This window comes from Channa argus, chromosome 4 (genome assembly GCF_033026475.1).
Source record: "Channa argus isolate prfri chromosome 4, Channa argus male v1.0, whole genome shotgun sequence".
NCBI classification, from domain to species: domain Eukaryota; kingdom Metazoa; phylum Chordata; class Actinopteri; order Anabantiformes; family Channidae; genus Channa; species Channa argus.
In genome coordinates, this window is record NC_090200.1 from 20,046,986 (window position 1) to 20,071,493 (window position 24,508).

Consider the following 24,508-nt stretch of genomic DNA (forward strand, 5'->3'; position numbering starts at 1 on the left):
AGCGCGGAAAATTTGATCCTGCTGAAAAAGTAGAACAATGGAAGAACCAGGCATGTCTGCAGAGGTTTGGATGGTTTCATTCATATTTAAATGAAGTTGTCATTCACACCTCTCAGGTGTGAGACCATCCCCATGGTTACCCACCCTCCCCATGCCCAGCACCTATGTAGAGAAGTTTGTTTGGGGGAATTCGCCATGAAAAAAGCAGAAAGACTGACACACCGCTGCAGAGCTTACAACAGCAGGAACTTCATTTATGAGCCCATAATTAATAAATATGACCAGACATGATTTTTATAGTCATTAAATCCATGTTCACGTCCGTCTCACCTGGAAAAGGCTCTGGACATTGACAGGTGGGGACTCCCCCACCTCTCCTGTGTCTGGTTAGTTACTAAAACTGATCATTAAAACTATTCAACATGCAGCAGGTCACGCTGGTAGTTTTTTTACCAGAGATCATTGTCTACAAACAGCTTCAGATTAGTTTTCATGATTAGATTAGATTAAAATTAACTGTTCTAAAAAACACTGAACTACATGTTGGAAACACAGTAGCCTGTGAGGAGATTATAATTTTTTATTTTTTGTCCTTTCGGCTTATCCCGTGAGTTCAGGGTCGCCACAGCGGATCATTGTCCGCATGTTGATTTGGCAGTTTTTACGCCGGATGCCCTTTCTGATGCAACCCTCCCCAATGTGAGGAGATTATAATAATAATATTAAATATATTCCAGCTGACAGAGTGACGGATGAAACAATGCAATGACAAAAGGAGCAAAAAATGAAATAAAATTGTGAATTGCACGCCAATTGTGGATTTTTAAAATTTAGACTCCTACAGTCCCCTTTGTGTTAGTTTCAGTTTTATTCAAATGTGGTCGGCCTTTAATGTCTCTTTTCTGCCTCCCTGCACTCTTACAAAAAGATGGTTATTTTTTAACAGCTGATCTAACAAATCTACACATCATGATACAATCATTTACCATAATCACCATTCAATGAACGTAAAATCTAAATAGTCTAAGAATCATGAGCTCACTGACAGCAGTGTGTAGTTTAGCCGACACCAGCATTTGTCTTTCAAAATAAATGACAACATTTTATAATGCTATGAACATGCACCAGAAACCAGTCACTCATTCTACGTCAGAGACATCCCCATGAAAACGTAAAACGGCGTCAGTCCTTGGATGGAAATTAAAAACCTTTGAGCCTTAAAGACCCAGGCCGTGTGAAGACCCGGACCCATAACTGGACTTCGTGTTTACCTGGATGTAAACACCAAAGGCTTGTTTTTCTTTGAATGTCTACTGATGCTCTTGAAGCTGTTATGTTTGTTTGGTAGAACTGAAATGTAACAAAAGAGAAAGAAATTGCTCACAATCAGTTCACAATCCTAAAACATCCAAAAATTAAATGTCTAAATTGCCCTTAGATTTTGGCTGACCTTAATCAAATATTTCTAACAAACAACAATCGGTAGGTATCACCTACAGACAGATCTTTTCCTAGGCTCAAATGTGAGAAGATTGCGCGAACGCACAGGAGTGAATTACTAACAAGCCATTTCCTATCATAAATAGAAGTGAAAAATACCATTACCAACCAGTAGGTGGCTCTACTATCACATCTGTAATGGAAAACTAGATATAAAACATGATAAAGCACAAGGTACCCAAACACGCACACACAAAGTACGCGAACGCCAGATCGGACCCAACGCCCGATGCTGGCTTTGGCATCAAGACATCCCTACTTTTTACATTTAATAAGGCAAACAAAAAACAGGTAGACATGAGTTATGCACGTCAAAAATGAAAAAAATGGTTTTGACTGCTACATGTATTTTCTGTAGACACCCAAAGTCTTTACAAAGCCAAAAGTTGTATTTTCAGTGTTTTTAATCCTATTTGTAAACCGCAAGCTGATTTCCTGTAGAAATCTGACAGTCAAAAGCATGCAGCTGTGAATAAAATGAACATTACCTATTTGTTACAGGCCCTTGACCCTAAATATTCCTTCAAAGCATGAATTAACAAAACATTTCTCTTTGTGATCATAGCAGACATTCAGATCTGGCTGCAAACATTTGCTCACCAAGCATGGTAAAGATTTGGAGAACTGGGAACTCGCAGCTGTTCATTACCATTCATGTTTTCCAGTGGAAGTTTTGGATACATTTTGACAATTGTACCCATTTGGACTGCTTGTTGGAAACAACAGTAGCTTGTCATTTCATCAAACAGTTGGAGCCAATGTGCATTGCGTCTCCTTCAGAACTTGGACATGATCTGTCTTGTCCAAATTGCTGTACTTAATCCATAAATCCACCCACTGTCAGGCAAAGTAAGAGTTAAAGTGTCAAATTGTCTCAGTCATTTACTGCTGTGTGTACCAAGTACTAATGATCTCTGGCAGTGGTCCAAACTGTCTCACACTCTGCGGTTGGATATTACTCTGTCTAATTTCACATCTCTCGACATGGAAACAATTACAGATATAAATGCTTGAAGAAGAGGTAAAATTGCAGAATGTATTCACAATGTATTTTGAGATGTGGCCTCCAAGAGACAGAAACATTATTAAAATTCATTGCTGTGGGTGGGCTAAGCTGCAGATGGATTTTAGTAAAAATCACATATTCAAAATCATAATATCTTATCACAGATGGCATCTCTTTAATATTTCCCCTTCTACATTAGCCCATTAGCCCAATCCATGAGGACCTTTACCTGTATCTTTACCTGTTTTGCTTAATCCTTGAACTCTTTTGATCCTCGATTTATTTATTAACACTGATTGCGTTTTGGAACATTAATCTGTGGGTGTACAGAGAGCAGAGCCCAAACAGTTTGGTTATAATTAAGAGCCAGACTGTGAGTGTTAGAGCCCTATTGAGCTTCTCCATACAGATACACAAACCTCATCACTGCTTGGTCAGGAGCCTGTGGGTGGGGGGGATTAAGGGTGTTTAGGTGGGGACATTAAATTTCAGTTCAGAGTGGAGAGAAAGCAAAGATAGAAAGCAAGTAAGACTCACTGCTGCCTCATCCTCTCTGCTGTCGCTGGTGTCCTCACTCTTGTGGTGACTAGCTGAGGACCGAGTGTCCCTCCTACGGCTGGCATCGGTCCCCTCCGTCTGTCTCTCTCCATCTGGGCCAAGGTGAAAATATGGACACTGCTTATAAATCCAGGAAGTACAATTTTTATCATTACTGTCACTATCATTAGCCTCCTTGTTGTAATCAACCTCATTGATAATCATCATTATTAAAAGCATCATTGTCTTTGTGATCTCTATCATGATCAATAGCACAATTATTGTTATGAATATCTTCATCACCATCTTCATCATCATGGTCAATAATAATTATGAGCTATCACTCGTTTTTTTTTACTGGGCCCCTATACAGTAATCAAACCCAGGTATAAGTTTTAGAAGAAAAGAAGATTAAGTGGAAAAAAATGAAATTGGAAAAAAGAAAAGAGACAAGAGAGAAGAACAAAAGCCAGTCCACAGGGAAAATGTGAAGAGGAGTGAGTGAAATGGGGAAAAAAGGAACAGGCCGACAAATGGAGAGACATAAAGAATAGCTTTTCCTGTTGTGAAGTGGAGCTGTTAGGATGCTGTCATGCTACAGATGGATTATGGGAGTTGTGCTGCACAATGACAACAGTTGCCTTGGCCCGGAGAGAACAACCAGAATTTAAATCCACTTATTATGAGTGTGTGTGCGTGTGTCTATTATAAAGCATATGGTAAAAATTGCCATCTTTCAAAACATAAAGCACATGCACGCACGTACACACACACACACACACACACACACACACACACGCACACACACACACACACACACACACACACACACACACAGACACATACACACTGTCACGGACAATCAAACCGGGGCACATTCAACACAAAGCAGTAACAGGATATTTAACACTCTATGAGACCCTGGATATTTGAAGTTACAAGGACTGAAAGGATAGTCACACGGTTTCCTGTGACGGTCTCTACCTCTATGAGGAGTTCATATTAAAAAGGGAATCTATACCCTATTCACTCCAATCTATTTTTATTTGTATTGCACTATACTCGATCCCATTTGGCTGATAATGTTCATGAATGTACAACACTGCTGCAGGTCAGATGGGCTGCCATAAAAGGTGGTGTCTGTGCCACTGACTCCTCCGTAAAAAGATGGAAGGGGTTGGAACACTGTGGTGTCCCCAAATGCATTACTGTGAAAAGTGGTTCATTACTGTCTGCACGTCCGCCCTGTTTACTAGATTGTTGCAGTATACACACATGCTACACACACAAGGTCATGGAAAGACACACACACACACACACACACACACACACACACACACACACACACACACACACACACACACACACACACGGGAATGGATTGTGATTAAAAGACAGAATGGGAGAGAACGGGTGGCTATAAAGCATAATGAGAGCTAATGGTTTTTCAATATGTCCCCTTAACAATAAGTGCGAGTGGGCTGAATTGGATAAGGGGTGGGGGGGTGTCTGTGTTTGCCAGGGTTGAGCTCTGGGGAGAATGAGGCAGTCAAGGAGAAGAGGAAAGACAGACAGGTATTTTTGTGCATGTTCACTCATCAGTATTGTGCATCGACAGAGAAGAGACAGTAGAAAATAAAACTGAAAATACACGAAATACAAATAAAATGTAGCCAAAGTGAAACTTTTGCTTCCCTTATATCTATCCTGTTCCACATCTCATGAAAATCTCTGGCAAATACAATCCATGTAGATGATTTGTTTCCTTCTTTTGTTTGGATATCAACTTGTCTGTCTCCCTCCATTCCCAGTGCAACTCAGCTGATTCAAGACAGCTGTGATAAAAATAAGCTTTGATATGAAAAATCATCTCTTTTTGCTGAATAAATGAAACAGGAGAAAACCGCCACAATGGATTCTCATCTAAACTTGTTTGATTACCTAAAGGTATATTGTGTTGCATGTTTTTGACTCTTTTACTGTGAGAACAAGGTAGACTGGAAGGTCATCCCAAATAATTCAAAAACACATACATATACATAAATAATTCATAAGCAACTTATTACCAGCTAATGAAAGCTTTCTGCTATTTAATCAGCTTTCTGTAATTGCCTTTACCATGTCAAACAAGGCCACTTGAGCCAAAAGTGTGCTGTTAGCCCACAGTACAACAAAACACGGACAGTCTACAGTCAGTATGGCGTATGGGGTCTATCAAAGTGCCCCCAGATCAAAGAGTAAACACCAAAGTGTAGACACGTTGAACCTGACATTCCGGCCATTGTTGAGCCAAAAATACCAGTACAAGTACACGTTTTGATCTGATAATGTAACTACAACCTTTTTTCTAATGGTACAATGGCAGATGTTTGTAGCAGCAAGTGTTACCTAGTGAATATTCACGATGCTCCAGTGTTTCTTACATGTACAGTACATTATATACAGCTATGTTTCAAAGTACAACAAAAAATATTCCAACAGAATGTAAGACATTGTAAATGGAAAATAAAATTGCTCCAATGGAAAATAAAGAGCAATTTTATATCTTTATGCCTTTATATTTGCTTCATTTTGCTGTTTATTTTTATTCTTCTTCTGAGTGCACGCTGCATGAGTCACTGTATGAGTCAACAGGCAGCACATCTCCCCTTAACCGTTTATCTGAGTCTATTATGAGCAGGCAATACACCAGGGAGTGAGGTGAGACTCCTCTTTGCCTGGCCTCATTTGTGTAAGGGATCACCTTAAATACAAATTAGCTAGTCAAACACAAAAACCCTGCAAGACAAACCATACAAACAATTTTTTTATTTATTATTTCAAAACACCCAAGATTTCCAAAAACTGATTATCTTTACATATGCATTAAATCCTAATAACAATACATACATGATTTGAATGCAGAAGAAATATTCAATTTGTATATAGAGTCTTACAGCTTACAGCTAAATTCTGACATTTCCGTAATGCTTATTTATGTATGTGGTTAGTTAGCCATAGAAGCCATGAAGGCTGGTCCTTTTGGTGATTTTACAACATTTACAATTTTTAATATTAACCATAAGTGCTATCATGCACTCATGATGACCGGTAAACAACTAAAAAGCTCTGAAAGAACAGCAAACAGTCTAGTATGGACATTTACGCACAAACGTGGACCTTCACAAGAGGAGCTAAGTCTTACTTCCAGAAGTCAGAAGTCAGTCCCTCGACTGTGACGGTACTTCTTCAAGTCTCCATGCCAGCTCTAATGAAGTAATGAAAAGCCGACTGGCAGGTTAATGGAAGCCAATCGACTACGAGCTCCGCCACCAGCAGGAGACCAGGAGGAATACTAATCATTTAGGAGCCTCCTCCCTCATGTTCTGCCTAATTTGTTCATGTCCCCCAGCCTTATAACAGCAGCACTATTTACTGCACAGATAAGATTGTGGAGAGCATCTTCTCTATCCTCCAGAGAACACAGATAGTGACTGATTTTTGGAACATTTTGTAGATTAAGCCCCTGACAGAGTACATTAAAAACAGCAATAAACAAGAGCCTTATCCAAAGTTGATGTAAGCGTAATCCGTAGATAGTGACAGGAATTTAGTGGAAACTTTCTTCTAGCTTCCTCTGCTTTAGAGTAGTGAATATGAAGTTCACCTTGCCTCCTTGTCCTTCTAAAACTAAACTCTGTAGCTTTTGGCAAACTGCAGATATCAGAGCCCTTTGCTATATATGTGTCAATTTATATGTATGTGGTTATTTCAGGGTGTTTGTGCATATGGGCATACTAGAAATGCTTTTGCGTGTGTGAAGGTTGTGTGTCTGTGTCTCATTTTATCTTTGAACAAGACTGACAACAACTTTTGGGTTCACTGCGAGGCAATGCTTCAATGTATGTTAGTTGATAGACAGAATGGTGATACAGCAGAATGCTAATGACAGAATCAAAGAAGTGAGCACAGCAGCAACTACAAGAGCGGCATCGAAGGGCAGTTCGAAAGAGAAGAGTGAACGCAGTTATATAAGAGATAAACAAAACTAAGGTGGTTAAGTAGGACAAGATTAATTTGAACACATATGACAAAGCCTTTTCATATCACATTAACTAATAATAATGTGTTTGGTAGCCCTTGGGATCTGTTCCGTGTTAATAGCCCCTCTGGTAAACAGTGGGAAAAAACAGCACAGAGTCAGACACAGAAGCTCACAGCGGTTAGAGAACAACGCCAACAGCCATTTTTAGAATTTATTTGCCTGTATTGTTTCCCAAATGTTTCCTGCATTATCCGGTACCCTTTAAAAAGGAGTAGACAAGCACACTTAACATTTAACATTAATAGAAGATTATCAATAGAAAACAAGCATATTTGAATTTTCACTATAATGGCCTGGTAGCTTATTGGGTAGCACATCAGCCTGGGAAGCAGGTCCGTAGGATGCACCCACCAGGTGTGTTCTTGAACGAGGCACTTGGCCCCCTGTGGGTCCCAGCTGCTCTCCATGGGGATGACTTAAATGCAGAGACCGAATATAATTGTAACATGTAGACTAGTTAAAAATGTATATGTGCTCAATGACGATCAATAAAGATTCTATTTGCAATGAATCACGTGATGCCCATACAAGGTTCTCAGAGGGCAAAGTCAAACCAACACCTCAAAACTGAAAGATTACATGAAAAATTTGCTAAACAACATTCCCCCACACTGGAAAAAGATAATGTTTGAAATTTATCAAATTGAAAACTGATTAACGTATTACACGAACTGCTTATGATTTTATTCCTGTCAAGCTCTCGCTTTAGTAATCTGATATTTAAGAAAAAAAAAAACTGAAAAAAAGCTGATGGAAAATGTGTTTTTTGTCCATGCTGACTCATAGGTTCAAACTTTACAACCGCAGTTTTACATTCCAACCAATGAAAGACACTTTACTGGATTTAGACCGGGACTGTCTGCAGTTTCCTGCAGCACACTGAGGTCACTGTCGCATTTCTGTAAATATTTTGAGATAATAAAGAGGCTAGCTGTGACCTTATCCTTGCCAGAGGTAGCCATGAGAAAAAGGTTACTGTTCAGCAACAATGCTTTAGCAGACTCTAGAATTCAAATGAAGCTCAACATCTTGTATCAAGGGGCCTAATTTGTGCAAGAAAATACTCCCACACATTTACCACTAGCTGGGTCCTTTGACACAAGGCAGGACTGATGGATGACTTCATGCTGTTTACTTCGAATTCTCACTCTGCTGTTTGCATGTCACACTAAAATGATTTTGATTTGTATGTATAAGCCAACCAGGGTTTCCTCTGTTTTTGTGTATGTTGCGTATTATGAAGCTAGTTAGCTTAAGAAGATGATGATGTCATTCATGACGGGTTCGTCATACAATGATCTCTGGAGTGGATAATTGTCGGACCACCGGATCCGAGTAAGTTCGCCTCTACAGAGTAGATCAAGTGTTTTTACTGATTGATTATTGAAGTTTTTCTTCACTAACAAAAGCGAGGCCTGGTATGGTCTTTTGCTGTTGGAGCTTTAAGGTTTGATGAGACACATTGAGATGTACCCTTCTGCAAATCACTGTACTGAGGTGTCGCATACTTGTGGCCCATTGTTAGCTTGAACAAATTCAGCCATCTTCCCCCAACCTTCCCGTCAAGGTATTGTTGCCTGCTTGACTGCAGCCGACAGCCTATCTTCTTTTTCTGATCACACTAAAATCCCAGGAGGTCAGCAGTTTCTGAGATTTTGAAACAACAACCTCTGGCAGTGCAACAACCTTACTTCAGTCAAAGTTGCTCTTCTAATGCCTGTTCTAAATGGTGGTTTAACAGAAAAATAACCTCTTGACATTGATTTTCTGTTTGGTTTGCTGTTTCAATGATCCAGTTTACCTAAAAATATTTCAACCCAATAAATGGGAACACCCAATAAATTCACTCTATAGATAAAGGCAACATAAATGTAATAGATGTGAACGAAAAGGTGTGAGGATCTTAGGGCATAATTAAATACAGACACAAGATTTCAAAGCAAAAACAGACAAAAGAGTTACAGAAAGACTGCACAGCAGCATCTTGCTCTGTGTAAATTATTGACAGGGCTGATGTCCTCTACTCAGTGAGTATGACGCACACTGTACTTCCCCTTAAGTTTGCGAGGCATTGTGTGAGAACACTAAATACAACCCTTGCCTCCTCCCCCTCCATTGAGGAACAACATTAAAATTGCATAAGATGACAGAACAAGAAGTCGCAGCTTTTAAGAGTATAGGAATTGAAGAAAGTCTAGAAGATTAAGTGAGGAGGGGATAGGGTGCGAGACTGATACGGGGGAGGAGATTTTACTGGAAGTGGAAGACTGGTACATTGGCGGAGACTGAAAGGGGGATGCAAAGACAAGACCCTGGTTGAAAGAGAAATAAATTAAAAAAGAAGTTACAACCAGAGAGAGAGAGAGAGAGAGAGAGAGAGAGAGAGAGAGAGAGAGAGTATCAAGTACCCTACTTGCTCTTATGTTTACCCATTTAATCAATCATTACTCTGTCAGCCATTCACTGAGTGATTTAGTGAGCCACTAATTTCTTCTTTCTCACCTTCCCACTCTGCCTTATATTTTGAATATAGTCCACTAAATTTTACAAGTGGACAGTTTATAAAGTTTTACAAGAATTGTGGCTCCCCCCTCCCCCGCAATCAGATATGGCATCATAAGACTGATGACACAAGGCAATGGAGGATGTCAAACGGATGTGCCAGTACAGTTTCTTAATGACTCTGGATGCCCAACAGACATGCATTTGTGCATGCACGCACACTGGGTGACATGGTGGGGGGCAGCCTAAGCTTAGCAGGCTTCAGTAGGGTTGTGCTGGCCAAATGGAGCTAGCTAATTATAGCAAATAAACTGCACTGATCAGTGCCATTAGCCAGTCAGTAATGAAGCAGAGTGGAGGGTTGCTGTGACACTGATGAATAGGCCTGGTTTCATCCGCTGCACTCTCTGGCCTTTAGTTCAGCTTTAACAACGCAGGCTTCTGAGGAAAGCAAAAGTGCATTAAGACAAGAGGCATAACAAGGCTTCAAAGATGGGATAAACAGAGACGAAGACACTGAGTGGAGCAAGGAAAGGCAGAGGAGAGACATGGTGAACTTGATGGGAAAGTGGAGTGAAAGAGTATGTACATGTAGAAAGGAAGTGTGCTGGTAGACCCGTGGGTGTACAGGGCAAGGACAGAGATTCCAGAGATGCTTAATGTGTGGTAATATGGGTCAGGGGCAAGGAGGTCCCACTCTCTTTCTCATTTCTACTCTTTCCTTCATGTTCCCGTAATGTTTTGCACTCCACTAACAGCTCACTAAAGATGGCACTTAGGAAAATTCAAATAACAAAAAGCCTTGAATGGAGACAAACATAAAATCGGAGCCCCAAGGCACAGTGCACTCAAAGATTAATAGATAGCCTGAAAGAAAATGGAATGACCTTATTGCAGTGTTGAGCTACAAACGCACACACTCGCAAGCCTACACACTTATGTGAAAGATGCGCATAAATCTAACAATCAGCTACGCATTTGCATTTCAGAGTAGATGAGTTTGGCAATTTACAACAACTGCTGCAATTGGAATGAAAGGCAAATGCTTCTCATGTTCATAACATCTGCATCAAATGCAAAAGACATTTTTTGACCTTCTATTAATGCATTTTATCACTACTTATCTTTGTGGGAAATTGTAAAGAGTTCCATTAAGTAGTCAGAAAGGAAGTACCTACAAGGCACCCTATTGATGTGTATATCCAACTTTCATTCTATTTGAAATACAAATATCTTTCTACACTCATCTGACTATTGGCAGCTAAACGATTCCTAGAAGGTGATAACATGAAGCCCTTTTAGTTTATAATAAGGCAAGCAAGCCTTGTGCAGTAAATGTATGGTTAGATATAGTGTTCACCATCAGATAAATCTTGATTTCTATTCTTGACTAAGCATGGTACGCATCTTTGCAGAGTATAGTTAGGTGGCAACTTAGGTCACATTGGACAAAGTGTAAAAGCTCATATAATTCTATCTAGTTGGTATTTTGCCAAAAGCCGCAGACCAAAACAGCATGATCCCACTGCGACCTGGTAGCCCACTCGCCCTGCTCACCTCTAAATGGCTGTCTGCCTCTACCCATCTCGTCCTGCTGCTTAGTGCCCAGGGCCTCTTGGAACTCCACTCGCTGTCTAAAGATCTATACGTTCCTACAGTGGGTTGTCATAGAGACAAGAGTGTAAAATGAAAACATTTCCATCGTGGTATCCAAAAATCAGAGAAAGAAGCTAAAGAGCTATAGAGGGCTATATAGTGAGACAGAACAAAAAAGTGGAAGCTATAGCAGCCACTAACATAGAGACAGTAACATAGGTGCATAGTAATCTATGATGGTAATCTATATTAAAAGCTTAAAAGTGTCCAGAGTTCTCAGTATCCAGGGTTTTGCCTGGTCCTATGAGTGGGTGTACAGATACTTACTGTATCCACACATACAAAGCAATCCCTACAGTTGCCAGTGACACCCAGAGGCAGCTGCTCCAATCACAGCAGAGGAGATAAGAGGCTACTCTGAGCCGCTGCAGAACCACAACTGTCACAGCTGATGTGTCACGGGGAATGAATTAAAGTGAGCACACACGGGTCGCATGCTTCCTTGAGCCCCCTCACTCATTAGCATACATTTGTAAACAAAGAAACAGAGGCGGCAAGGGCCTTGGTGCCAGGCTAGCGTGCTGTCACACTGTTAGCAAGAGTCAGAGGCAAACAGAGCATCTAAATGAGGTGAGAATGCTGGAGGAGACCTTTCTGCGTTAATTCATCCATCTTCTGCGCTCCTCACATCTCAGCAGCTGCCCTGGGAGACAATGAAGAGAGGAGCCTGGGGTGTCTGCACTATGCCTGGATCCAAAAAAAAAAAAACATACTCTAGATAACTTTGAGTCAAGGCCCGGCTTCAAATCTTATGGCACCAACCTTTGTGAGCTAGATAAAAAGAAAAAAATGACACTTTCTCGTGGAAGCAATAAGAAGGAGAGAGACAAAGGTGTCAGAAAAAGGAAAGGGAGAGAGGAAAAATTGTTTAGCTATGCCTCACTAAAAAAGACAAATGGTATTTTAGAAACCTCTAAACACTTGAGACAAGACTGACCCCTAAATAACCTTATCGTTTATCCTCTGCTTTTCTTGTTTATGTCTCCCTCACAGACCATTCAACATTTTCTTTACTTCTCTTACCACCTTATGCTTGTTTTTCCAACATTCCTTTAATATTTTCTACCTCTCCTCCCCCACTTTTGTCTCTCTTCCTCTCAATCACTCTGTGCAGCCACCTGATACCATGGCAGCAATTAATACATGAATATAGCTTCTGTGTAGAACCCCAGTGTGGTCATTATCCTCCACCGAGTATCTGATTATCATCCCTAAGTGTCATTACTTTCCTGATGAGATTGCCTTTGTGCTGAGAGAATAAGAGATCGAGTAAGAAAGATGGTGAAGGAGGGAGGACGGACATAATTAAGAGAACGGGATCTAAAAGAAGAAAAAGGTTAAAACAAATCCAGGGAGTGGTGGTGGTGAGCGGTTACAATATGAGAATAAAAGATGAAAGAAGACAGGAGGAGGGAATGGAGAACAAGGGAGAGGGAGAAGAGGGGGTTGGACAGAAACAATAATAGCCTTGTCTTATCACTGTACAGTGATAAATTCCCTTCCTGTCTGGGATTCGGTGCCCCGGCTGGGGCCACGCCTGATGACAAACCACCTCCACCCAGCACTGCAGCCCTGGCTATTTATGATCAAGGAACTTATACGAGTGGCCAGGGAACCAGCTGGGCCTCGATTTGTCTTAAGGCGTCATCACTCCTGGGAAACGGTGACAACTTTAGGCAGGCCAACTCTGTCATGTCTTGTCTCCTCCTCAGCTTCTTATTCTGATGGTCCTTTCATTAAACCAACCTCTTGTCAGTGGTTCAAATTCAGAACTGTTAACAATTCCTTACCTCTCTACGGTGTCAACAAGGCACTTGTTGACACAGCCAAAATAAGTGCGATTAAATGAGGTGCACTTATTCATTTGATGAATTCAGTTACAGCATTATTTACCTTATGTATCTTTCACAGAGCTTATATATAATATATGAATATATTTAATATATGAAATTCTAATGTGATTCTGCTCCCACATCAGGGGGCCCACCGTTAATTCACTCACTAATCCTGCAACAAAAATCATCTTGAGTGTGCTGACTATGACTCAGAGAAAGCAGGGCTCAGCCCATTTTTTTTTCATGCAAGCTCTTGCAATTGTGTGCATTTTCTTGTGTTTATTAAACACATTTAAGTCACCTGCTTGGTTTAACTTATTCACAGATGTTTATGTGTGATAATTTTTTCCTCACTGGACACATTTAATCATAAATACTGTTAAATGTTAAAATAGCTCACTCTGTACTAAGAATTTATTGTAAATCTGCTTCCAGGGGAGCAATCACTATTGAAATAAAAATAATAACACAGGATGACACATTCAGCAGTGGTGTTCATCAAAAGTGTACACAACCTCCATTAGAATGCACACCTGGAAATGATGGATATGCAAATGAAAGTGTGTATTATCACTCTCTTTTGGATTCTGTTGGTGATTTACACTAAGTACGTTAAACGTAAACTAATTTCTCCACACGCCCAAAACCCTCTGATACATTTAGCATACACATCAGATTCCTGATGTAAAACAAAAAAATAACCCAAAAAACAAGGTATTTATAAAAATCATAGCCATCAAAGAAGAGGAGTCTGTCAAGTCAAAACAACTTGAAGGAAATAAATAAAACTAATGCTGCATCTGACAGCCCTGCTTCCATTTTTAAGGACTTGAGATGACACTAGTGCAGCGAGTATAGGGTGCAAACAAAATCATTTTTATGTGCTTAATAGAACAGATGCCCAACTTGTTCAGTGTTTAAGCACAGAAAAGGCCTCAATCAATGCTTTTTTCTCACTGTTTTGCACATCCAGATCTTAACATGTCCAAGCATGGTGTGAAAATATCTCAGGCTTCTGTGCCTCACTGCTTGGCAACACCCTTAACGAAAACAAGCAAAGCACCAAAGCATAAATTGGCTCAACGCTGTATGACACATGTGGGATCAAAAACTGATCTGATTGTGGTGTTGTGCATTCATTAAGTGTGAGTTTGACTCGATTTGAATTATATAATCACCTTTTCTCGTGTTTGATCTTGATCAACAGCAGAACTCTTTCATGTTCCAGTTTAGATTTCTTTTATTTTTTACACTAAATTTGTTTTGGTTTCATATTTATAAATCATGTGTTACAATAATCATTACACAAAACATTTAATATTTCATGCAATAACATTTTTTGTTGTTACTACAGTAGGCTTACATACCCTATGCATTCTAACTCAAGCCTTTATATAAACTTCAACACTCCCTAATGCATATGAACCTATTACATTATATTACCTCTTTACCTCAAGTGGTTTCTTAGTCCCATATTTTAGGAAAGGAAGAAGAGTAGCTGCTATGGTTTATACATCTGCGACTGATATGCAACGTGTTATGACCCTTATGTAAACTCACTGTGCAGCCATTCATGACCCTCTGATCAAAGCTAAACATTACCTGATAAGACCATATACAAACAAACTGAAACATGCTGTCCTCTTGAATCTAGCACATAATGCTGGGCAGACATATGAATTAGCTGGTCCAGTACATCATCTGTGGGCTGTTGCAGTCGTCTCCCTAGGCAATCATACATTTACCCTATAGGAGAATTTTAAGATGAAAACTACCGACTTGGGCAACTATGTTTATGTGAACATGAACTGGAGGCATCTTTCATCTGCTGATTTTTCCATAAGATTGTTCTGTGTTAAATCTTATAAGATCTTAAAAAAATAAATGGTGTAAAAGTTTAGTGGCAGAACACTGCCAGGTATTCTTTTTTTTTTTTTTTTTACCAGTTATTGATTATCAACAATAACTATCCTTTATTTTAACATGGTAAACATGATTTTATGACAACTGTGGCACATTTCTAATAGAAGCTTGTCATTCTCAGTGGTCATAAAGACATAGATCAACACTGTCTTGCAGGTACTGTAAGACTTGCTATCAGTCACTGATCTGACACACTTTAATAGGTATTACAGGCTTTACGGCTCACCAGTATCCAATTATGCTATAAACCTCTTTGAATCAGGCTCCTGAAAAGTGATCAGTGTATGCCAAAAGGGTAGAAAGTAAGTCCAGTTGTGAAGTGCTACAGAAAGATAGAGGAATGCTGTCACTGCTACAGACAAAAGCACCTCATGCTTTATGTGGGCTCAGTGAAAGCACATTCTCTGGAAGTTCTACAATGACAGAAGAATTGTCATGCCAGATAACACAGCCATGTGGGAAGCAGGAGGAAGAACGAAGCATTTGTTGTTCCGCTGTTGCTAAACACATTTACTATGCATGAGGAACAGTGGAGCAAAGAGGGAACAGACCACAGTGCAGGGTGAGGGTGTGCTGGTGGATAAGAATGACAGAAACAAAAATACAGATGCGGGTTCCACACATAAACAGTGTGCACTCAGCAAACACACAAAGTAGAAACCCAAATTGTTTTAAACAATTAGACTTGACACACTGACAGTATACTGTAAAAGAAAGGAAGAGGAAGAGAGGCAGAGAGAACAAAAAATGCCGACAGAGAAAGATAAACCAAGGCAGAGACAGTGGGAGTCATCAGCTGAGATAAATGGTAAGAGACAGAAGAAGTAGGAAGAGGCTGAAGGAGCGAGACAGGAAGAGAAAGAAGAGAGGACAGTGGCAAGAGTAATAAAATGAAAACGAGGGTGACCTTAATCAGCCATATGCCAGAATGTACACTTGCATGCAGACATACACACACATTTACACACATCAAAATACAAAAATAGTGGGTGTGTATTTGGACAGCAGTATTCTCTGTTTCATTACGGACCAACCAATACCTAATACCCGGTCAGGAGCTGGTGATAAGGAATGTACACACTCAACTCTGTACACAACATCTCATTTAAGCAGAGGAAATTGGAAAGAAGAGGAGAATGGAGGAAAGCACAGGGAGGTGAGAAGGACAGCAGATGAGGGGTAAACGGACTGGATGCAGGGGAGAAGGACAGCCGAGGCTGAATGAATCTTTGCCAGAGCAGCGATAAGCCTCGTCCACCTTGCTCAAAGGCAAAGGTGCAAGTCTGTGATTGAGGGATGAGTGGAGTGTACACGTTAGGAGAAAGTAAAAAGGGAGAAAGGGAAAGCGGACGGAGTAGCAAACAGAAATAAGAAGACATGCTGAGTGATGCAAAAGAGTAGAAGGGCTAAATTTTCTCTACTTTTTATTATATTTGTCAGCAGCAGGATGAAAAATGTGGTGTGGGAAGGACTTCATAGCTGAAGGAAAGAGGATCTCCCAGAGAAAGCATTCACGTAGGGGTAAAGAGAGGGCCAGAAGAGACATAGAAAGAAAGGGATGCAACACCAACTCCAGCCATGCTACTTAAGGCTAAACTGAGGGTCAAGAAAAACAAAAACAAGCAGGACTGTCACATACGGAGCAGCAAAACTGCACACAATCCTCATTGCCGAGGACAACAGGCCAGCAGCACTGACACTTTGGCCTGTATTGAGGGTCAAGAAAACACTGCAGAGGGTGACAATATTGCTCATCATACAAAATCAAATGACTCAGGGATGTGTCAGAGGAGACGAGTAACGCCAAACGCTAGGCAGAAGCAGAGCAATGTCTGTATTAAGAGATCACACAATGAGGAAAGAGGGGATAAAATCTTACTCACCAGAGCTTCTCTAGCCATAAGGAACTCGGCCCAATTTGTATTCATCCTTGCAAACATGGGCAAACAACCAAGGAGGACAGCAAACACACTTGCATACACTGCAGGCTCGTTGTTCAGGCATGCAAATGATACATAGGACTGAGTAGAACAAGCATGCCAACGTTAAAATCCGAGTGGAAAACGTGCTTGTTGTAATTACTTAGTTACTGATATGTGTCTTTGAATCCTTACTAGTCCTTGTAAGTTGCTAGTATAGTTTAGAAAAATAGACTTTGCATGTAATGTTCATTGCCTACAAATGAAATGTGAAAAACATTTTGGTATAAAACATTTTTTGTGGATGGATGAATTTGTGCAGGAAATCTATACTGTATCCCTTCAATTCCATTTCCATCCTTAGCAGCCTCCACCCATCTGTTCCTACTCTGTGTAGCATCCATCACAGAGCCTAATGGCAGACTGATACTGTCAAACGCCTACTACTCAGAATGAAAAGAGCACCTACTCACCACGTCTGACCATGCTAGTGCTTGACACCAGAAACCAGGTCAACTTCTCAAAAGATTAAGAGGGCTGCTGATCATGCACACACACTCACAGAGACAGAGGAAAACTAAATTACTTGCGCACAAACATACGCACATACAATGCACCTGTGTATTCATTTATGACTCACAGCATGCCAAAGATGAATAGAGGGCAGGAGGTAATTGCTAAATCTAAAATCAAACGCAAAGGAAAAGTGATTACTCCTGGTAATTTTCTGTTCATGCACGACTAACTCTCTGGTGAGACTCCCACCCTCCTACATTTCCTTCACTAGAGTGGAAAAAAGAAAAAAGAAGAACATCTTACTGAGATGCCCTTAGACAATCAGGAAGAGGAGATGCTCTCTTATTATCAGAGACCTCTACGACATGATTACTAGCTGAAGCAGCCAATTACATTGAAACCATGATTGCCACGATTCGTTGATTCCCTCTGTGTTTTCTCAGCCAACTGAAAAGACAAACAACTAGCCGGATGCTTTCAGCTAGTTGAAATGGTTGATTAGAGATGCAGAGGAAAGAGGAGGTAGTAGAGAAATCCTAGATCAAATCGTTGCCTAGTTTGTCAAATATACAGAGGTGATAGAGGCAGATACATTGGTCTCTTGTGCAACTTCAGGAGCTACAGGGAGGCATCAGCTTAGCTCCCTTGTCATGTCATATCCAGGCACAATTACAAAAGGAGAAGGAGAGCTAGCTTTACATCAATGCACAATACACAAACCTCAAGTAATCACCATCTAAAGAGCATAAAATCTAATATAATCAGTGGCCAGAGCGACCAGACTACTGGTCTAGAAGCAAAGGAAAAAGAATCCCAAAATGCTTATGCATCCTACATGCAGATGGCATGTAGGACACAGCTGGCTGGCAGGCAGACAGACAATCTCAGGGAACCATGTTTCTATTCACAAACATGCACAAAAGGGGCTTTGGAGTGAGCCCTTGGAGGTTAGGTCTAATCCTGCTCCAACTCTCATGATGCCACTCAAATCTATTGTTCAGTCATAAAAAGCATAGCCATCTCCATAAACTGATGGGGAAATGTACATGGGTCAGCGTTGTGCGTTAGTGTCTGTGCGGGCGTAAAGGTTTTCTACAAGAATACCACTGATTAAGCAGGGTAATGTGGGTAATGGGTAATGTAAGTTAGACACAGTGGTATTTGTATAACACACAGACAAAAAAAATTCTATATTTATCTATAACACTACCATTAGACTGTTACATACATGCAGTATACAGGAAGTCCTTCATTAAAACATTGTTCTACAAAACCAGTCTGTGAAAACCTTTTATGGTAAAGTTAAAGCCAATACAATAAATACTTTTATTGTATATTCACAATTGATGAAACAACTACAGATATGGTGGAATATGTATATTAAATAAAATAAATGGGATTACTCAACCCCTCAACATGGCCATCCCTCAGAGTCATGCAGAAAGTCATTCTCTCATATGAACTCTGGAGAATCATGTCGGAACTGTCTATAGTTGTGTTGAAAAAACATCTAGCTTAAAAAAGCCAAACTTTCTATGATTTTAATCTGTCCAACTGTTTTAACAAACGGAAATTCAGACATTCAGCAAACTAGCAAATTGACTTAGAGTCCAAAAAATATAAACATTTTTGATAGTTGTGTACTACACATAAATGAACACGAACCTGTACTGATTACAGAGACAATCTGCTACACGCAGAAGAAATCTTCCATTGTTTTGGTACCCCTGTTTATTGCAAATTTCTAGAGAACAATCTCAACCCACTGATGTGGTCAGAATGCTTCTAATACCTAAATGGGGTCCTAAAATGTATCCACATTAGGTTGGCCGTGACCTCAGAGAGCTCAGTTTATAGAAGGTGAATAAGAATATATGGCTCTGGGGCGTCTCTTTCCTCTCAATAAAGTACAAAGGGCTGCTATCAACCCCCATGACAATAGTTGGTGAAATGGTATATTTAATAAGGTTGAAAGAAAGGAGAAAAAGAGATAGAATTAAGTCTGATGCCTCTAGTCTAAAGTTCAGACACAGCACCTCGGTAATCATACTGTATCAGTGTGTGGTTGTGGCTGGGTCTCTTTGTCTCTACCCACCTTCCTGCAGCTCCAACTTGCAGTCAAGGTTTCCAATTCCCACATTCCCACATTCCCACAGTTTTTACTGTAGCTTCACTTTAAAAACTGTAAAATGACAGATGTTTTCTGTAAATTACCAGTCAAACTTTATTTAAGTAAGTATTATCCCAATAATTACAAATTATATTTATTTCCCAATTTTTTACAAATAAATTACTCTATAATTTAAACTGTAAAACGCTTTCTTAGAATGCCGTGTAATTAATGTTAAATTACAATAATTATCTGTACTTTAAATAATCAGGGTAGCTGTAGCTCAGTTGTTAAAGGCAGTCATCCACAGGATCAGTGGTTCAATCCTCAGTGTCGACTATATGTCGAAACCCCAACAGCCCTTTTCCATCCCCAGCTGTGCAGTACCGGTAGAAATTGGGGAGGGTTGTGTCAGGAAAGGCATCTGGCGTAAAAACCGCCAAATCAACATGCGGACAATGATCCGTTGCGGTGACCTTGAACTCACGTGATAAGCTGAAGGACAAACAAATAAATAAATAAAAATCTGTACTTTAAATGGTCATTAAATAAAATTTTACCTCCATATAATCAAGTTGGGATTTTTCTTTGTGAATCTCATCTAATATATTTGCTCCATCTCCACTGCTGCCACATGGTGAAACAAATGCTATTGGCTGTCATCTGTACTTGTAAGTACATCTGCATATGCAGCTTGAAGCTAAAACAAATATAAAATAATAAGTAAGAGAGCTTTGGAATGAGTATTTGACCGAGAAAACTATCAAGTGCACTTGTTAGCAAGAGAAGACCAGAAAACACTCCAGTGTTAACGTTAGCTGATTGCTGGAAATTTGGAGGATTTTTCTTAAACTGCTGCGTTGCACTGTTACTACTGGTACAGATGTCATAAAGTGGCATTGTGGTTCCATAGGAAAATCACAAACAAAAACAAAGAAATCTGTGAAGATAACCCCTCATTTTTATAAACCTTGGTGCACATACAAAATCCTTTAAAAGCAATATTCTCTGGTTACAATCATTCATATTTTTTTATAATTATGATTTCATGCCTGTACTATTATAGGGAAAACACTGTACATCTGATGACTTTAAATAGTCCCCAATAAAAGCATTGAAATGGCGAGACATTTTTTTGCTGTATGCCCAAGACATTTGGGTCATCATTAAAATATGGATATGAGAATAAATTTCTGATGGTCCTTAATATATTTATTTAAAAAAAGGATAGCACCATTATTATCAAATAAATCAACATTTACACCTATTAAAATATTGGAACAGTAAATAAAACATCTGTTTGCTAATCAAATATCATGCATTTCTCTCTTAGTGCAGGGCATCTTTCAATCTTAAACCCAAATGTCCCATTTTACAGCAAATACAAGTTAATGGGCTTTGCAGTCCCAGTACTTTTGGAGGGAACTGTAAAAGTGTTTAACGCTGTGTCTGCACCAAAAGTGTTTCAACTTTGTGTCATTTCTATCTCATGCAACCAAACATACACACAACCTGTAGCTTATTTGTCTGTGTTTATTCAAATCGCCAGTGATGTTGTATTGAGCGTTGAGTGAGTGTTGACCAATCCCACAGTTGTTGGTTAGAGCCCTGGTTCCCATGGTCACATGTTGAAGTGTCCTTGAGCAAGACACTGAACCCCAACTTAATTGCTGCCGGTGAGTGTTGGCCAGCTCCCCCATCAATGTGTTTGTGATCGTGATTGCGAATAGGTGAATGAGAAGCAGTGTAAAGCACTTTTAGTACCAATAGTTAAAAAAGCGCAGTGCAGACCATTTACCATTTATCTCCTGTGTAGACACACATGCAACACGGCGACGTTCTGAATGTGCTGCTCATGTTACGCTTGTAGACACAGCTTTAGAACAAATTGGTGTGTTCTTTATTTGTAATTAAGTTTCCAGCCTCACTTCAAATAAAACAAGCTTGTAGAATTTGTTTTTTAGTTTTTCCGTATGTTTTCAGTTTAGAAACTCATACAGCACTCTTAAGCATATGTTATGAGAAGAAACTTTGAATAAACTTTTCTGCTGTTAATTAGTTTAAATATACAATAATGTATTTTATTTAAGGCTTGTACTCTTTTTCTTTTTTCCTTTTGGCTGTTGCTGTTCAGGGGTCACCACAGCAAACCATAGGCCTCCATCTAACCCTGTCCTCTAGATCCTCTTCTCTCACAACAACTATCTTCATGTCCTCTCTCACTACATCCATAAATCTCCTCTTTGGCCTTCCTCTAGACCTCCTGCCTGGCAGCTCCAACTTCAGCATCCTTCTACCGATATATTCACAGTCTCTCCTCTGAAGACATCCAAACCACCTCAGTCTGGCTTCTCTGACTTTAACTCCAAAACATCTAACATGAGCTGTCCCTCTGATGTCCTCATTCCTGATCCTGTCCATACTTGTCACCTCAACATCTTAAGCTCTGCTACTTCCAGCTCTGCCTCCTGTCTTTTCTTCAGTGAAACTGTCTCTAAGCTGAACAACATCACTGGTCTCACCACCGTCTTGAACACCTTTCCTTTCATTCTCGCTGATACTCTTTTATCACACAACACACCTGACACTTTTCTCCACCTCTTCCAACCTGCTTGCACTCGCCTCTTCGCCTCTTTTCCACACTCCGTTGCTCTGAACCATTGACCCTAAGTACTTAAAGTCCTGCACCTTCTTCACCTCTGCTCCCTTTAACTTTACCGTTCCACCTGTGTCCCTCTCATTCACACACATGTATTCTGTCTTGCTACAGCTAAGCTTCTTTCCTCTGCTTTCCAGAGCAGACCTCCACCTCTCTAGATTTTCCTCCACTACTGTCTAACCTCATCTGTCAGCCTGTCCATCACCAGAGCAAACAAGAAGGGGCTCAGAGCCGATCCTTGATGCAGACCCACCTCCACCTTGAACTTCTTTGTCACACCTACAGCACACCTCACCACGGTTTTACAGCTCTCATACATGTCCTGCACCACTCTAACACACTTCTCTGCCACTCCAGACTTCCTCATACAATAACCACAGCTCCTCTCTCAGCACCCTGTCAAACACTGTCTCTAAATCTACAAAGACACAATGCAACTCCCTATGACCTCTGTACTTCTCCATTAGCATCCTCAAAGCAAATACTCTGTTGTTCTCTTTCTAGGCATGAAACCATATTGCTGCTCACAAATGCTCACCTCTGCCCTAAGCCCAGCTTCCACTACTCTTTCCCACAACTTCATTGTGTGGCTCATCAGCTTTATTCCTCTGTAGTTGCCACAGCTCTGCACATCTCCCTCGTTCTTAAAAATGGGCACCAGTACACTTCTCCTCCATTCCTCGGGCATCCTCTCACTCTCCAAGATCTTGTTAAACAAACTAGTCAGAAACTCTACTGCCACCTCTCCTAGACACTTCCATACCTCCACAGGTATGTCATCAGGACCAACTGCCTTTCCACTCTTCATCCTCTTCAACGTCCTCCTCACTTCAGTCTTACTAATCTTTGCTACTTCCTGTTCCACACCAGTCACCTCTTCTATTCTCTGTTCTCTTTCATTTTCCTCATTCATCAACTCTACAAAGTTCTCCTTCCAATCTTACCATCACACTTCTGGCACCTGTCAATACATTTCCATCCTTATCTTTAATCACACTAACCTGCTGCACATCCTTCCCATCTCTATCTTTCAGCCTCGCCAACCTTTACAAATCCACCTCTCCCTCCCTACTGTCCAACTTAACATACAAGTCCTTATATGCTCTTTGTTTGGCCTGTGCAACTTCTACATTCACCTTATGCTACATCTCCCTGTACTGCTGTCTACTCCTTTCAGTCCTCTCACTGTTCCACTTCTTCTTAGCTGACCTCTTTCCCTGTATACACTCCTGAACTTCCTCGTTCCACCACCAAGTCTCCTTGTCCACTTTCCTCTTTCCAGATGACACCCTGAGTACCCTTTTACCTCCCTGAGTACCCTTTTACCTGTCTCCCTGATCACACTAGCAGAAGTCTGCCACCATCTGTCCTTCTGCTTTCCTGTTCTGCCCATCACATTCTCATTACCTTTGTTCCCTTCACCATGTCCATTTAAATCTGCACCAATCACCAGTCTCTGGGGATCCTCTGCATCACTTCATCTAATTCAATTCAGAATTTCTCTTTCTCTTCTAACTCACATCTTACCTGTGGGGCATAACCACTGACAAAACTGAATATCACACTTTGAATTTCCAGCTTCAGACTCATGAACCTGTCTGATACTCTTTTCACCTAAAGAACATTCCTCAGAAACTCCTCTTTCAGCATAACTCCTACTCTATTTCTCTGTCTATCTGACCCATGGTAAAACAACGAGAACCCTGCTCCTAAGCTTCAATCCTTTCTACCTTTCCACCTGGTCTCCTGGACACACAGTATATCCACCTTCCTTCTCTGCATCATGTCAACCAACTCTCTAGCCTTCCCTGTCCTAGTCCCAACATTCAAAGTCCCTAGTGTCAGTCCTACACTCTTGGCTTTCCTCTTCTCTCTCTGTCTATGAACACACCTTCCTCCTCTCCTTCTTCGACCAACAGTAGCCCAATATTGTTGTTAACCGATCCAGTATGGAAGTGGCAGATTCGGGAGTTTTTTCTTCAAAAACAAAATCTTGAGGATGTGTTAACACTTAATTAAAGGTGTTTGATTGTAATAATTGTAAAAAAAAATTATCTTTAAATTAACAGTGTTTTGCCATTGAACTATTAGTGCTGTCACTTTATTGAACGTGTTTGATTGCACAAATTTAGGAAAAATCTATAAAATAACAGTGATTTGCTACTGAACTATTGGCGCTGTCATTTTATTTAAGGGGTTTGATCAGAATAATTTAGCAAGAATCTGTAAATTAACAGTGTTTCTCTGTAAATTCTTTAAGG

At 40.3% G+C, this 24,508-nt stretch overlaps 1 protein-coding gene across 4 annotated transcripts in view; it reads right to left on the reverse strand.

Moving 5' to 3' along the window:
- b4galnt4a (beta-1,4-N-acetyl-galactosaminyl transferase 4a) overlaps positions 1-24,508 on the reverse strand; it is a 136,988-nt gene that overhangs the window by 88,255 nt on the left and 24,225 nt on the right. For all 4 annotated transcript variants that reach the window (XR_010914244.1, XM_067502247.1, XM_067502244.1 and 1 more), the window contains exon 2: positions 3,044-3,156. Coding sequence is in view for 3 of the 4 variants with exons in the window: in XM_067502247.1 (XP_067358348.1) it covers positions 3,044-3,156 (113 nt within the window). In the remaining variant the exon portion in view is untranslated. The remainder of the gene's footprint in view (positions 1-3,043; positions 3,157-24,508) is intronic.